The sequence below is a fragment of the Ostrea edulis genome, chromosome 3 (assembly GCF_947568905.1).
Source record: "Ostrea edulis chromosome 3, xbOstEdul1.1, whole genome shotgun sequence".
Taxonomy (NCBI): Eukaryota; Metazoa; Mollusca; class Bivalvia; order Ostreida; family Ostreidae; genus Ostrea; species Ostrea edulis.
The window spans coordinates 66,565,286-66,583,173 of NC_079166.1; the positions used below are offsets into that span (position 1 = coordinate 66,565,286).

Here is a 17,888-nt window from a genome sequence, read left to right on the forward strand (position 1 = left end):
TTGAAACGAAATACGACATTCAAAACCGTGAGCATCAATATTTTGTAGACAGATTTATATCATTGGATTAAGGTAATTTGTTTCCAGATGTATTCATTGAATTAAAGTATGAAACTCGAACGTTATGATTTAGAACAGATTGTGTCCCCTGTTGAATTTCAACTTTTAGGTCCAGCTCAAATACAAGGATGATTCTTGATTATGGGGTTAAATGTCAAAACTACAAATATCTCATATCTTTTAGATCAATGTTTTATTACAGCTCTAGGAATAAAATTGATAATGAAATATTTGCATGTGTTAAGATTCAAAAAATATTTTGAAGAGGTTCGCACCTGATATTTGGAGTAATGTTAAGTTTTTGGGAAGTATATTTTTGATTTCTACATTGAAGGAGAACTAGGAAATTAAAAAGAAAAACTGGGGTCACAATGCTTGTTATTGAGCCACAGTGTTCTAAACATGACCTTTTTGCACTTAAAATTGACTCAAGATTTATTTGATTCGTCTGTTGTAGTCAACGCAACATAAGCAACACAAATCAATCAATACATAAAATAGAAACATAACCATGGCTTCTAAAAATACAGATAAAAAGGTTTAATACTAGCAATGGAAATAAATAATGACCTTTTTGCTAAGATTTGAGAGTTTAAAAGGACATATTAGGAGCAATGTCAATTTCTAATACTAGTATCTTTAAATCTAAAATAGAATTTTTAAAAAGTGGGGATTGGGGATCACATTTTTGAATTATTGGCGAAAATACTGGATTTTTATACAAAATTTTGAGTAATTTAAAGAATCGGTGTTCTGTTTGGAAAAAATATATCAACCAAATTAATAAATTACATTTGAACTAGTTCCAAGTCTCAACTACTTGTATCCTAAATTATAAAACTGAAATACATTATACATGTATAGGAGTATAAAAATAGAAGATATATTGGATGAACCAGAAACTGAAATATCATGCACATTTAGAACTTTTTGATTATTAAACCTTCCGCCACAAAATTTAGTCCATGTCAAACCCTTTCAAAATTTGAATTGACACAAAATGTTTCAACTGGATAGGGTTCAGTAATTGATGTCTAACATGTTTGGGATCAGTATTGAACCAGTAATGACTTAGTTGTAACATCCAGCGCGGTTGTGCTGAAAAGCGTAGGAGCTAACTTCCTTAAAACACATTTAAATTTCAACCTATAATTTTAAATTTCTGTTAGAAACACGTCTACATTTGTTTTAAAGGACAGCAACTTAATGTTATTATAATCATTATATTACTGTTATAATGCTGTCTGACGTGTTTCACACCAATACGCAATTTCCGAGTTGTCCAATAGGTCTTTCCCTTTGTGGAACTCTTACGCACATTGAGACGCAAAACATACTATCATCCACACACGGTGGGTACAAATGCTTATCACTGCCTTCATATATTGCCTAAAGACCGATTATCAGATATCATGCAACCGCCAAACTGCAGGGATACACAATATTAGTAATTTATTAGTATTTTATAGAAAATAGCTCAAACAAAAATCGATAATCACCATTTTTTTAAAATTAAGATATCACTCGTGCTGAAGAGGAAATAAAAAATAATTTCCAATTTAATTTAATGACCTAATTCAATCAAATATCATTCTTGATATGGTCAGCTTAATGTATACCAATGGCTGATATAAACAAAATTTACACTTTCATTACTGTTATCCGTATTCACATAGCTAGTCTATAGTATATGTATACATCTTGTACCCACCCAAGCGTTCAACAGAACACTGAACGTACCTCTATCAAGAAGAGCTGAAATCTCAAAAGTTGCATATTGTTTGACCGTTCTTGGCACACTAATTCTGACTACGGATTACTCCGTCTAGCTGATCACGGCGGATGTGACCGGTCGACAGGGGATGCTTACTCCTCCTAGGCACCTGATCCCACCTCTGGTATATCCAGGAGTACTTGTTTGCCCAGCTCTCTATGTTGTATTCCTTATGGGAGTTATTAGATTGATCACTGTTCGTTATCTTCTTCTTTTCATTAGTTCCTGTTTGATTGTGAAGGATTTTAGACTATTGTGAAATCAACTTTTACTGTCGATGGCCTCTACGCTGCGTGCCTGCTTTAAACCATTAGATGTTTACTTGTTGACAATTTCTCATTAAAGAACATAAAATTGTATTCTAAAAATAGATTTGGCAGAACGTGAAGAATTTCTGGTAATTGGTCAAAAGTCTCTATATTGATATTAAAGTCCAGGCACTGCCATCAAAAGATGAAATCACACGTTTTGTTATTTTACATTCGCACTGATTTCAAAACCCGTGTCTCTTTCTCATGATGTCACGCAGGCGACATTTTTCAGTGTTACTGAATTCACGTGGGACCTAACGCCATCATGATTGATCACGTGATTTGTCAGAGTCGAGGAGAATTATTCTCTAGCTGATACATCACCATTCCGTATATTTTATTGTGCGCAATGCAATAGATAGTAGAATTCATACCGAGATGAGTTTGTCACCAAAGGTCTTAAGGGAATCCCGCTAACAGAAAACATCACTCACTGAGTCTATCTTTCATCTCCAATTTACCATTCTTCTGTATCTTCTTTCCGCGGGAGTTTCTGCGATTTATAATGTTCTCTGCTTTGATATGAACTGATTATGTGTTGAGCCCTTGAAGGGTAAGGAAAGATGTGTGTCTTATTTTCCTGAAAAGAAATCCTACTGACCCTGCGAAAGACCCCATATAGTTCTTTTATTTATTACAATACAATGTGGAGGGAGACATTTTCCTCTTTGATTTTCATTCACTGAAGCTGTATTTTCAAAGTGTTAAAGCCAACACACGCGTTCATATGTTTTATCATTTCTATGCACATAAACAACAATAATGTATTGACCATTATTCAAAAAGAAAAATGCGATTGGCAGAAAGAGGATCCAACACGGAACTTGCGTCGCAAAATTCACTAGAATATAAAGCAAATTCGATCGATGATAATAAGGATTTATTTAAGGAAATCTAACAAGATTATCAAAGTCAGTTTTGACAATTTAAGCAAATTGTAGACCGTCGAATAAATAATTGCAAATTGAATAAAGCAGGGATTGATTTGTCGCCTCTCTGTAACGACGTCTTGTTGACAAGAAGAACAAGACAAAGAGGTAAAAGTTTGTAATTATGGAACTGTTCCGTTTTCCTCTAAAACGGAGTCTTCCACGTCAGGAAATCCCCGGATTAAGAATTACAATTATGAGATCGTTCGCCAACAGTCCTCGCGTTTGTGTATCTGATATGTCGTAAACTGCCAGATTTCAGTAACAAACAAGCAAATGCAATCGCCTCCGATGAAGAGTAATTTTCCCATTGCGTCGCGTCTCCAGTTACAGCACCCCAAAGTGACCAAATCGATTTCAATTCCACGCCGTTCACTAATTACACCCACGCAAATTTCCAGTAGCGAACATATGCATATCATACATTGCTTAAGTTAAAGCATTGACATGGTCGTTTGCTATGATTTTGTCTTTAAGAAAAACTTTATGTAATATCAGATTGAAACTGAGTAAAATACGATTTCACTAAAACGCATAAAAGGTATTAATTTTGTGAATCCATAACAGTTTTCTATTCTATATACAAGGTATTTTGAACATTACCGGGATATATATACCAATAATATAATATTTCATTTAGAGTGATCTATTTTATGCTATTGATAGATCTGATGTCAAAATGTTCAAACGGATGGGAGAAAAAATAAGAATAAATGTTACTACTATGAAAATCACCATGAGAGTGTATATGTGTTCGTAATTAGTGCGTTGCTGACATTTAAAAAAACAATTTATACTACTACCGAGTGGTCGCAAATTTATAGAAAAAAAAATCAAACTCCCCAAGCACTGTATGTAGACAGTGATATAAGTAATGTTGACCGCGTCCTATGATACATTGTATAATTCTAAAAACTTGTGAAAAATCACGATATTCAGGGGTTCTTTTTTTTTCGTTTATGCACCGTAAACCTATAAAAGATCAATGTGTTTTGTAACGTAAGGATCACCATGTGTTTCAAATTGATATTTTGGATTTCTATGCTCCCTGATATACTCGACTTAGAAAATTGTAATACATGATATTAAACTGTACCAATATGTATAAGATTTTACGACGGAAAACTGATGTGATTAGTTTATTCGGTCATGTAATGGAGGAGGGTAACCATCATATTACTTTTGGAATAGAAATCGCATATTAGTTCTGCGGAATCTCAAGAGGTAGTTCATAAGCACTATGACGTCAAAATCAGATGACAGTATATAATTCTGGTACAGATCTAAATATTTGGAGAGTGATTGTCTATGCCGTGTAATAAACAATTTATTACATAGATTTTCGAGACATATTAAAGAGAAAATATATTTACACTAGTTGGGTGTAGAAATGAGCAAGTTTTGGGAGCACGTGCTTACAACAAACGGCAGCAAATATTCACCAATATTTTTATCATATATGTAAATGTATTTCAGTTGTTTTATGACGTTGATTTATTTATTTCCTTGTAAATTATAGAAAATGATGCTTTGCTTTGATAGCTTACAGTACGCTAGCTGCATACAGTGGTTGTGGCACTGGTTGCGGTGCTGGTTGCGTACAGTGGTTACGGCGCTGGTTGCGTGCAGTGGTTGCGGCGCTGGTTGCGTATAATCGATACGGCGCTGGTTGCGTACATTGGTTGCGGCGTTAGCTGCGTACATTGGTTACGGACCGTGGTTGTGACGCTGGTTGCGTACAGTGGTTGCTGTGCAGCCTTTGTAACTGGGAGGTCCCGGTTCTGATTTTCAGTCCTGCTGCTGCGTCAATCCTAATATGCTTAACATAGATAGTGATTGTTCCTTCACCAGGCAATCATCATCAGACGAGAAAGGCACGGGTCGTTCGGACATCGCCTTACATATGTAAGTCCCGTGTCACAGTAGACGTTGTCACGACATAAAGAGTCCGTATTGTTACGGCCTTGAGCGTCCTGCATGGGTCAGAATTTGTGGTACTTCACCTATTGCTAATGACGTCTTTCTATGAATTTCTCTAATGGGACATAAGAGATTAAACAAGGAACGACATTGATATCAATGCGTACAATACCACAGCTACCAGTAATTTGAACATTCGCCCAACTGCAGCACTCGATACAGGTGATATGTTTCAAGTTATGAATAGTATTTTCTGGTCCTTAATTGTAAATCACAAACGAAATATTATAAGAATTAATTGATACTTATTAGATACAACATCAAAAGTAGCAACCATGGCTTATCAGACGATATCTGATCCGCCATGTTTGTTTACAGCTAAAGTGCCACTTCGGTACCGGTCCTATTATCTCACATCTTGGCATTCAGTATTGACCCAGATGCTGCACGCTACGTTATCTGGAATTTAGAGACATTGTATTGCTAATAAATTCAAGCTACATGTATATACATTGTAATACGAAACTTAATTTACCACGGAAAAATCATTTCCCCGTCGGGTGATATGAATTTTATGTATACTTTTCGTTGCAATGCAATGTATCTGTGATATTTAGCGTCTTACTGTAACATGACTGGGATTTATTTAAGGAAGCAAGATGATAGACTGCAGCGAACCAGATTATATGAAAATATATCTCCACGATACACTTTCTTAAATATAGCTTTCTATTGCAAATTCAAAGGTCACTTGTATATCGATGTGGTTATTGTGAAATAATTACGGATGAGTCATATATAAATGTAAATATTTCATTTTCAACGCATCAATCGGTTCGTCTATTATTCTAGATTACCATATTGATTCAAAACCTATAGCTACCTATTCACATGATTGAATGGGTAAACACGGTGGTTTACATTTCTTTATTAGAACAAATCTGAAAATATAAAGCTGCACAAAAGCATAAAGGGATCCAAAACAATCAACAGTTTCAGAAAACAGGAGATACATGTAAAACATCGGTGACAGTATATGATTAATCAATTAATGTAATACTTATTCAAATGAGTTTTACTATGTATAATTCATTATATTATCCTTCAATTCGAATCACGCTATGCATGCAAGACTGTACCGGCTCCAATGTCCATTTAATTGCCCCAGTATTGTCCACACTGATTGGCTGTGGTCGTAAGATACGAGTTTTTATATTGTGCTATAAATAGCATCATTTTAAATCCAGAAAGTTTGGTGTGTGTTTTTTAGTAGGAGAAACTTTGACAAAGACGCAACGAAAATTAGAACTAGCGAAATTAATTTATGAATCAATCATATATTGAATGTGTTTTTGATGCGTACTTGGAGTATGTTCATCTAATATTCAAACAGATGCTGACGGAAACAGATTTTCAGAGCATGATTTATATGTAGCGGTTACAAAGTGCATACTTTTCAGTTTTCATATTGATTGAATAACAGAGAATAGCAAGCACAACTGCCAAGCAAATGCAATCAGATTGCAAAAGAAATCAGATTGCTAGGGGGGAAACATTGAAACATTTTCCCCTTTTTACTATTTACAAGTACAACGTACATCACAGATCTTTCAAACGGAAAGAAAAAGCCCACATGTGAAAACAAGAGATAAAAATAGTGCATTACTGAAACATATTAAGATGTACTCAACAGTCACAAAGGACATGGAACGTCAACACACCGTTAGCGTACCTCATGGTAGCAGAGACGATGTAAATCACGAAATCTCCAGTATAACAACCAACTATGGTCGTTATCATGTCGAAAGCTGTTTAACAAACGGCGTATCGTAAGGATTGAATATTGCACAGAAACAGACGTCTCCCAGGACGCCCCAAGAGATGTGTTTTTGGCCGGACATACATTTGTGTTAGGCATATAATGGATGTTTTACCGGGTAGAAACGGTGTATTGGTTTTACTAGATTCCTCTGCTATACAGAATTTATGATATACATGTATAATCATATGTGTTATAAAAATGTACAAAACTACTCTATCAAAGAAGTCTTGAACTGTTAAAGTTCATTACAAAACGTTGATTAGTTTGGCATTAATTATTACTGGACGTTTCGGTCAACCTAGAGTTAATTGTTTACCGGAAGCGTCACATCTCTATCAGTATTTCATAGTTACTCGAGCATGATCGGCGATTTCCGTAGGGTCTAACGGTTAATTAACAGCCAGTCGTCTTTCCAAGTTTTGAACGCTGTCTACGATAAAACGCGTGTCTGTTCGGAAGATGCTGTTAAAACGACGCTACTCTCGAGTAAGCAAGTCAAGTCCCCCTCGTTAATGATATTCACTTTCCTTCTCGGCAAAAACACAAGTTTAGTAAATGTTTACATTTTCCAGTGTTTAGTTAATAATAAACCTTTACTGTGTCTTTGTATTAACCTTTACTGTGTCTTTGTATTTTATTTCTCGACAAAGGATTATCCTTTTAATTTACCAAATTGTTTGTACATGTAAATCTGTTTGTATCGCATAGTATACCTAAGGAATAGATGTGTAGTTTGTATTAAGGGAAATGAGGTAATATGCAAAAATTACCTCAATCTTCCATTATTTTTATACCCCCATGATACAAACAAAAATATCTACTTATTCCTGAAGTACAATATGTACATAGTTCCCATGCATAATTCCATTTATGCGAGTCTAAGGTCTTGATTATTTAAGTTTGTTATCATTGATTGTGATAATAATTTGTCTCTTGATGGTCCATGATTGTGAATTTATAATGTGTTCAAACGATGCGCTGTTCTCTTCAATTCCTCCTTGTATGACAGGGAGCCTACTCTCCAGCATCGATTTGTTTACACGGCTTATTTATAGATTGCGGCTTGTGTTTCGATTTCTAGATGACATTTAAAAGTGAATTAGAGATTGTGCGTGCATTGCGCGCGGGAGCCTGGTTTTAACGACAAGCTGAGGCCCGAGTGCTTATCACACCGCCGAGAATTGGTCACATTTGGAATCCGTTATCGGTGCTCTAAACGGAACATCAAATCATCGAGTCCAGGAAGGTAACATTTTGATCCACGCCTCAGATTAATAAGATACCATTTTACCTGTGATATAGAAATATGCAATTTTGTTCAAGAGTCTTGTAGGAGGTCGTGTATAGTTGATGGTTTTTTCCTACAGATGGCGTGCGTATGAATCGTCAGCGTCAGAGGCCGATTTGTTGTACGTTTAATTACAAAAAGCCGAGAGCTAGCCGGCATCTCCGTACAGCACTGATGGCCTCTGTGTTTATTGGTAAAAAATAGACAAAAGTGCGAATTATTTATGTTTTAATGCCAGTTCTCTGTGGAGATCTGATTATGGGATTTGTGTGTGTAGTGGATTATGGAGAAATCTCTTCAGGTAGGGTATCAAAATTAATCAGAATATAAGGAAACGGTATAGCACATGTATTAGGAATCAAGGCTTTATTTAATTTATACATATGGATTGATATTTCTAATATGCAGCGTCGCAATTGACCTTGTTTCAGAAGCGAGTATAACAGACGCCATACCGTCCGATTCTTCCACATACATACACTGAATGTAATTTTAACAATTATATATTGAATTAGATGAAGGTCGTCGCTTTGGGGCAGGGCTCTGAGGCTACTTTTAACTGACATACTTATTTACGGTATGGAGGTATGACGTTGCGCCCAGCAGGTGCCCGCCTCAAACTTTGGTCGGGCTGTAAAGTACTCATTCTCTCACGAGAAAACAACGCGATGATGCAAAAATTACCATGTCCGATATTTGCAAAAAGAGATATATAGACTTGATAATAGGGTTCCCTTATTTTATCAGATCCGTTTACCGTGTGTTCCATTTGTGAATTTTGAATTTCCAGATTTTGAATACATGCATAACGCATTGAGCAGAAAGAATGCGATTTTGTATGCAGCGCGATGATAGTAGGTTATCAATAAATACTACTTCGACCTTTTTCATTATAAACTTCCATTAATCAAATATATCGAAATAAATTTGTTGTAACTTGCACAAATCCCGTGCAAATCAATAATTGAGACAATCAAAAACGAATGTTAATACAGATGTTACCACAATTAAATTTTATAGCGGATTTATCCGATTGCTTGGCAAATCAATCCTCGATTTTGCGACAGTATACACCCCCACCCAGATTTATTAACATTCAGCACAGTCCACAACCTTAATAACTCCCGTATCATTGACTTTTTAAGTTACGTCAAACAGACTTCATAGTGAAAATGAGTTCGAAATCAAATAGCAAGTGTTTGTATTTTAACGAAACTTAATATACTACGCATAGAATAGTTTTAATACATCTGAGTGTGCTTTTTAATCATAAGCTAATGAAAAGACACTTGTACCTTATTGAAACAATAGGCTAGAAGGTTGATATCTATTCAAATGAAAAAAAGATGAGTCTGCAAAAATATCCCGGAAAGAAAGATGGGACGTGGTCGTGTTATGTTTTGTGTTCAGTGTTCCGCAATGATTGGATAATACAATAAAGACGGATTTTAAGTTTGCTTTCGAGTGATTGGTTAATCTGATGTTTGCTTTAAGGTATTGTTTTTTTTTTTTTGGTCACACAATTTATTTGTGCATAAAAAAGACGACACATTATAAAGAATTTTTAGTGGGGGATGATTTTGGGGATCTTACATACTGAAGGGTACTCAAGGGTATGACCCTTGAGTGCAATTTCTTTATCAATAATCTAAAGAATATGTTATTCTGGTTGTCTGGAAGGAATTTTCATTTCTGAGAGAGAGAGAGAGAGAGAGAGAGAGAGAGAGAGAGATTCTCACCAGAGGACACTTATGTTCCTTAATTAGATGTTATGATTTTAAGAGAAACTTTAATTCTTCCAGTTTCAATAAATTTAATCATTATTGTGTGTGAAATATAATAAAATATCATGTACGAAAATATTATTGGTAAATTTGAACGTTCTTTCTATTGGACCAACATGTTACTTGTTTCCGAGTTTACAAAACATGTGCAATGAATATTCTTCATCTGATAAACACAAACATCATAAAATAGATACCATTACATAAATACAATGAAAAAGCAATTACTTGCGTTAAAAACTATTCTGATTGTAGTACAATTACTCCGAAATTTATATCATAAAAATACCGGAGTTCCTAATGGACAATATCTATGTCGTCGTTGGAGGTCACGTCTTCCAACAGTCTGTTGCATTCCCCATGGACACAAGTTGTGCTCCTTTACTCGCTGACCTGTTTATGTATTCTTGGAGACATAATGTGTTCAAAAACTTCTACAGGATAAGAGGAATTATCTTCCTGTGTCCTACAACTCAACATTTAGATACATCGGCAACGTTTTATCTGTTAACAATATTCATTTTCATTCATATGTCGATTTAACATATCCTAGTGAATTGGAAGTATAAGACACCACAGGTATTGCATATTTATTTCGTCTTTAGATGTTTTACTGAACATAGGTTTAATGGCAAATCAGCAATTGAATTATAACAAACGGGATAACTTAAGCTTCTTCATCGTCTACTCCCCATGTTTATGAAAGTAATGATATTCCATCATTACCTGTAAATAGTATTAATTTCCCCCAATTTATTCGAAACGCGAGATCATGTTCTGCCTATCATCAATTTCTAAATCGAGACAGGACACTGACAGATAAGTAGATGTTACATGTAGAGGTTCCAACAGTCCCGTTTAAGGCCAGCATTCTGTGGTCGATATATAAATACCGCCTGCGGTTAGGTCGAATGTTGTCCGACGTGTTAGGCCGTTTTTTAAATACTGATTTTGATTACGTCAGAGTGCTCACAGCGGGTGTGACCCGTGAACAGGGTATGCTTGCTCCTCTTCGGAACGACCTCTGGTGTTTCCGTTGATCCGTGCTTGCCCTGTTCTCAATTTTATATTTTTCATAGGATTTATGAGATTGGTCACTATTCGCATTTCTCAACTTTTCCTGTTACATTCGGACACAACCGCACAGTGTAGGTACTGGTCCTATACTTTATTTCATTAGTGCAAACATATCATACATTCATTACTTAAATCTATTCAGTTGAAAAATTTCTACCAATTTTAAAATGTTGGAAAAGGACTATATTTTGAGGCGGAAGAATTGTTTGATAAAACAGTCCCAAATATGTACAATTTTATAGGTTCTGTTCTATCCAATATATCATTATTATTTATACTCCAGGACGTGCTTGTATTTCAATTTTGTAGTTCATGATACGTGTAACAGAGAACTGGGACGAATTCGAATGTTGTAAATTCATTAATTTGTGATATATTTTTCTAACAAAAAACAAACCCCGACTCTTATAATTGTCTATTTTAATTTGCCCGAAATTTCGTATGAAGATAGTATTTTGGACAATGATTAAAAAAATTGACCCATAACCCCAACTTTTTAAAGTTTCATATTCAATTTGGAATTATGACTTAAGAGCAATTAAAAAGAATAACAATATCTCTATGTTCTGTTGAACTCTCAAATTCTAGATAAGTTTTTCTGTATATTAAGTGCAAAAAGGTAAAAAATTAATTTCCAACCAATTAGCATTCAACTTTTTATATCTATATTGTTAGAAAGCATGAGTATGTATTTATTTGATGTAATGCTTATGTTATGATGGCACTAACAGACAAATCCTTTATATGCGAATAAATCGCAAGTAAAATCTAAGCGCAAAAATGTTAACTTTACCACACTATTGCTCAATAACAAGTCCTATGATCCCGAGTTTTCTTTTGATTTTATTATTGCCCTTCAATGTAGAAATGACAAATATACCTTTGAAAAAAATTATAATACTCTAAAACTCAGGAGCGGAACTCTTTAACTTGTAAACACTTGATTTTGGGGTGTTGATATGCATATAAGAATAAGCTTAGCGTCTTGACATTTTAATGACTTTTCTAATCTCCCCAACTCGTAAGTATATTTGAATGTGGCCAATATTGTCACTTGATTACCCAGATTTTTAAATATGATTTCCGTGAATTGTTACGCGCATATGCTCAAGGCAATGCCATGTTAGCCATGAAACTTACACGTTGAGTGGCCAATGCTCTTGTCATGTCTTAGACACATTGTCTCACAGGATATTTTCATTATAAAACAGATGTTTTGAGAGCACCGATGCAATTTTCTGCGACCATTGCACGACTATGTTCGTGTACAGTTGAGTATCGTGCGTGCATGTCGCTGGTATTACTGATTAATTAAGACTGGGAAGAACCGCTGATTATTAAGAAAAGCAAAAAGGGGATATGGATATATAGGGAAATAAATTGCTGGACCTGGGTTTCATTAACGTGAATGTTTTAATATTGATTCGTCTGCATTTATTTATCATAAATTTCTCTGTTCAACACAACTATGTCTAATGTTATGCAGAATCGCTCATCGTACAGTTTTTGTCATAGCTTGTTTAGAATGATGTTGGAGTTTATTTTATCTATTTAATTCACAGATACCAAGTGATGCAGTAATAAAGATTGCAAGTTCAAACCGCTGAAATCTCTTTGGAAAGAATATAGATATATATACACATATATAGATATACCTTTATATATCTAAATCGTGGTACCCGATGACGTCACAATGAAACAAAATGTTGCACACAATGACGGAACAGAACAAGGATGAGAAGGAAGAAAAAAGAAGATTCATTCCGCGAGTGGAAATGAAAGGGTTATTTCGCGGCAAAGGAAATAAAGCAATGGGGAAATGTATACCAAACTCGACGTATGTTTTGCCAGAGTATGAGGAATCCGAGTTTAACTCCTCGTCTAATCACACTTCCTGCACAGGAACAGATTCCAAATCTTACCAAGTGTCCATGAATGAAAAGAGCCCCAATTTTGACGCTCCCGTAACTCGTGCCCATAGCAAAAATAGCGTGCAAGCCCAAGTTTACAATTTCCTAGAAAGGCCGACAGGATGGAAGTGTTTTATCTATCACTTTACTGTGTAAGTATGCCAAAATGACACACGATTGCCGTTTAAGTTCCCTATTCGAAATCAATGTGAGCATATGTATTAAACATGGATTGAAAATAATTATTTTCCAACAATATAAAATTTAATTCATTGTATTTGGATTTCTGTTCCACGCTAAAACATAAATTTCATGGGTATCTATTGTTTGAACGTCCCCTCCCCTTCAAGAAGAAAAAAAAAAACACAAACAAAAACAAACAAACAAACAAAAAAGAACCCCCCCCCCCCCAATTCACAGTGTAGATAATGATAAGAAAATATTATTGGTAGGATGAATAATTTGAAAATTTCAAAGTAATGAAAAAGATTAATGCAAAACAAATGTTTTATAGAAACAGAATGTTCTTGTTGGTATCACTCGACTTATATGACATCATTACCCCCAAAACTCGGATTCCCATGAAAACCTGTAAACTGTTTGAAGTTATGAGAGCGAAATTACGTGGTAGTTCATGTAATTACTATACACATTCTCTCTGAATTCAACATATATAAATGTTGAATTTCTACCGTAAAATTATCATTTCGCTAGTATTTATGCATGGAAACACATGCATTTGAGCCATTCATTTGTTATGTAAACCATACCAGAGCCAACTAGCTTCAATTTTCAATGAAGTTTTTGGGGTGAAAGGTCATCTATGCTGTTTTAATACAAGCAATTCAATCATGAAAATCACATGGAAAGAGTGTAACACAATTTTCTCACATTATTATCAGTGTGAGATCGATTTTACCCATGTGAGATGGACAGGTGAGATTTTTCTGTCTTACACTGCTGCGATCGTAACTAATCGGCTAGTTATTTCCGTAATCGTAACTGGCAAAGCTTCATCCTAGACAGCGAATCTTGTCCTCTCGATGGGATTTCCGTATCCACACTCGTACTTATGAAGGATTATATTAATATCAGTAGCTCATAAAGAGAATATGGTCCATTATTTGAAAATATCAGTTTCATTTGAAGCATCATGGTTATCTAGGCTCAATTCCTCAACCAGTGCAACTTTGATTCCCTCCCCTATCACCTCTCGAGTACTTCGTCCCAACCAACCATATCAAATTCACTTTAAGATACGTACATGTCCTCTCAGAATGATGACAGAAATTCTCAGTCATGAAATAGTTTAGTATTACCTCAGCCTCTAATGATACAACACACATCTGGATAATCAACCTAGGAGTTCTCACTTTGTTAAGCATCAACTGCTAAGGTGTACTACGGGTGTGATTGTTACATTCTAAAATAATGGCCCCGTTTTATTTGCATAACTAATAAACAAGCAACAAAAATCGACCACAAACCATTTAGCGTAACGTTAGAACGCGTTTTTATGCTTGCCTGCTGAATAAAGAATCTCGCAGTATTTGCGTGTGTTTGTGTGTATACAAATAGAATCAAACGTATTTTAAAAAGTTTGCCGAAGACAACATTTATCTATCTATTGATCGATCGATCGATTTCACTCTTTCTTCCCCTTTTTTATGACAGTTTTAAAACGACGTAAGTAAAGCTTGGAACGATTTTATTTATTCCGGGTTTTGTTTTAGATGACAACTTCTCTAACGCATGGGGATAGTCACACACTTCAAATATCCAACAGAAAAAATGATTCCACTGATATTAAAGATTATAAACCTTATACTATACCTATGCTGAATACGTATTTATTCATATTACAAAGTCAGCCTCGCACAAACATACCCCTACTTACCAAACACCTCCTGGAAACCGGAAACAGCCTTCACTGGACTATGAAGTGGGGTGGCACGTGATCGAATTTACCGAGAAGCATTGATCTCGTGACCGCTCCACTTCATAACCGAGTGAAGATTTTAAAATTGTTATTTATGTCTTATTGAAGTCTCCAGATTTTAACATCTTTCAACTGTTATATCTAGGTTAAAATTACGACATGACAGCGAACGAGTTGTCAAAAACGCTAGTTTTATTTCCCAAAATACATGAATCCGCATTTGCTTCAAAACGTTTCAACCTTAGATTGCCGAACAGATATGCTAATTTTATTTTACTGGTCGGTAGACTTAGATGTAAATATCGAACAACGGTTTTGAAATTGTACTTTTAAACATGTTGAAGAAGATTTTTTCTTTACAAACCCATGCTGATTTCAGAGAAATGTACTGGTAATTTATTTATAGAACAGATGAAGACGTCTTTAGTTGAACGATTGCAAGCTAATAAAGAAACAAGAAATGAAAATGAAAAAAGATATAGGATAAAACAATTAGTGGGTGTACGGACCACTTTTAAAGTGGTCGTTCTAACAAATCAGTTCGTTGTTTAGTATTTTGTACAGTATTTAGTTGGGACAAATTAGCTTTTCGAGCAGACAAATTAATTCTGTTGGACAAATAAGTCTTGTTCGGATAGATAATTCTTCGTCCTAACGAATTAGCTTTTCAGTTCGTTAGACTGAACAAAGTAGTTTTTCGTTTGAACGAAGAAATTATCGGTACTGTTGAAGAATGCAAATTGTATTACACAGGGAGGGTGGTGTCACCGCCCTCAACTTATCGGAAATTGAAATCACGTTAAAAATAGATGGTACAAAAGTACGACTTTAGCTTGCTAGCTTAATTGATTCAATCATACCTACGACCCCCCCCCCTCTCTCTCTCTCTGATTTGGTAGTATCGGTTTTGTTATTTTGTTTCACCAATTTTGTACGTGAAATAAACAATTTCTAATTAGTTGGGGGGGGGGGGGGGGGTGCTTACCACCGCCTACTTCTGTTTGCACCCGCAGTTTCCCCGGAACTGGAATTTTTTGGTTCAAACTAAAACTTAATTCGTTCCAACAAAGAATTCTGAAATTCGATCAAGACGAAAACTGACTTTTCCGAAGAAAGAATTAATTCGTATGAATGATGAAACATATTTTTTTTACATGTACAGCTGTAGATGTACCTACACTGTACGCTGCTGTTGTGTTTACAGTGTAAATGTCCTAGTAATGATTTTGTATTCGGAGAAAATGCCCTACTCTCCTTAAAAGATCGCCGCATTGACTTTATGAAATTTGTGAGATTTTCGTCTGCGAAAAAGAGGCTCGCGTGAAGTATTTGCAAAATATGAAAGGTAAACTTTTTTCAAAACCACTTTCAAGGTTTCAAAAATAATCAGAAAAAGTTGAAAATAACAGTTAGAGATCAACAAACAGAAGTTTAATAAATGTGAAATTCACAACCCATTGTATTTTACATGGAAAGGATTTAACTTACTTCCGGTGATCCCGTCTAATAATAGAACATTTGACGTTAAAACATGGTTGCTCCTGGTCACCCGTATTGACTTCTTGATCTTCATTAAAGCACTTCAGTGCACGAGGTGCAAGTATTTGATCGTCTCATTTGACCAATATTGTGAAACAAAGAAAGCGCACTTCTGATGTTCTTCAGGGTTATAATTTCTGTGTGATTATTATAATTTAGGGAAAGAAGCGAACAACTGCTTTATCAAAGAGCGTAAAAAGATAATTTTACTCCCGTGGATAATTTTATCCGATCAATGAAATGGAATGCTGTGTATAATGAAAGAACTAAATCATACAAATTAAAGTTCTTCATTCGAGCACTCCAGGCAAACGAGATTCACTAGTTAGCATTTCCTCGACATCGAAATCGAACGGTGCGATCTCAATAGAAGCACGGAATCATTTGTTCATAATTTGTTTTGAATCGGCTTTTAAATACATTAGGAAAAATGGACAATATGGATACATGATACCTCATAAGGTGTATTGTATTACAGAATATCAAAGTGTTTTGAATCAAATCCCTACGATAACTGCCAATCGTTGAGATAACTCCTTATCGAAATGTGTCACGTGACATAGATTAGTGAGATCCAGTAGCGGCGGTAATTGAGGTCTTTTGTACAAGACTGGAATCCAATAAAAACGATCACTAGAATAGCCCTCGTCACGTCAATGACAGATAAAAGACCACGGTTTGTTTTGCTCGTGTCGTCCTAGGACGAGTTCTGGATTGTGTAGTCGTAAACACTGTAGTAGAATTTTATTTCTACTGTGAGACCATATGATGTTTTCTTGATAGTTGGTTCAGTAAGCGTGTACATTTCTTGGTTAAAGAAGATATTGACCTAACGTATGCAAATCACCATTGTTAGTGTAGTATTGTACAGCTGAATGAAGAGTGTTATTTACAGTGGTGAGGATGATTGTATTGCCTCGAAATATAAATAAATACACACACGAGCATACGCACATACACATCTTCAACATTGTTTGTGACGTCTAAGGATCAATCAGTCGATCAAGAAATAATTCAAGTAATCAATAAATATGTGATACATAATTGGATAACATCTCACAGTAGGTTTATGTGATGTCAATTTCTGTCTTGACACGCATTTACATTGATACGTGTATATTTTTATCGAGAAAGGAGCGTAGAAAGATCACAACTACTGATATAGATAAATACTAAATACGCAGTGGCCTGAGCTACCTGTGTAGAACGTCATTAACAGTATGTCCAGCATAATTGCAGAATCTCTGAATACACTTATAACGGTCTAGTTGGCCTTGGACTGTGGGGGTATTTTTTATAATGATTTGTTAGAATGCTTGATATATATAAGGTATTATGTACCTACATGTAAGATCACAACAAAAAATAAACTTAACATTTATGTTTGTGTGCATGAGAGAATTTTAGTCTCCAACATAATTCTGGAACAAGCAGTGACAATTCAATGAAAAACAATTACTTGGAAAGAAAAAATACACCTCTTAAAACAGATTAAAAACAATATACCTAAATTTATTTGAAAATGTTGCCGAGAT

The 17,888-nt window shown here is 35.1% G+C and overlaps 1 protein-coding gene across 6 annotated transcripts in view; it reads left to right on the forward strand.

Annotated features, from left to right (window-relative positions):
• LOC125676088 (potassium voltage-gated channel subfamily KQT member 1-like) overlaps positions 1–17,888 on the forward strand; it is a 53,860-nt gene that overhangs the window by 8,979 nt on the left and 26,993 nt on the right. For 2 of the 6 annotated variants that reach the window (XM_048913985.2, XM_056158617.1), the window contains exon 2: positions 12,528–13,027. In XM_048913985.2, the coding sequence (XP_048769942.1) occupies positions 12,669–13,027 (359 nt within the window). In that variant the 5' untranslated portion in view covers positions 12,528–12,668. Of the gene's footprint in view, positions 1–7,809; positions 8,063–8,160; positions 8,406–12,527; positions 13,028–17,888 lie in introns of those variants that run through there. The other 4 variants (XM_048913986.2, XM_056158619.1, XM_048913987.2 and 1 more) reach the window with 4 other exon arrangements.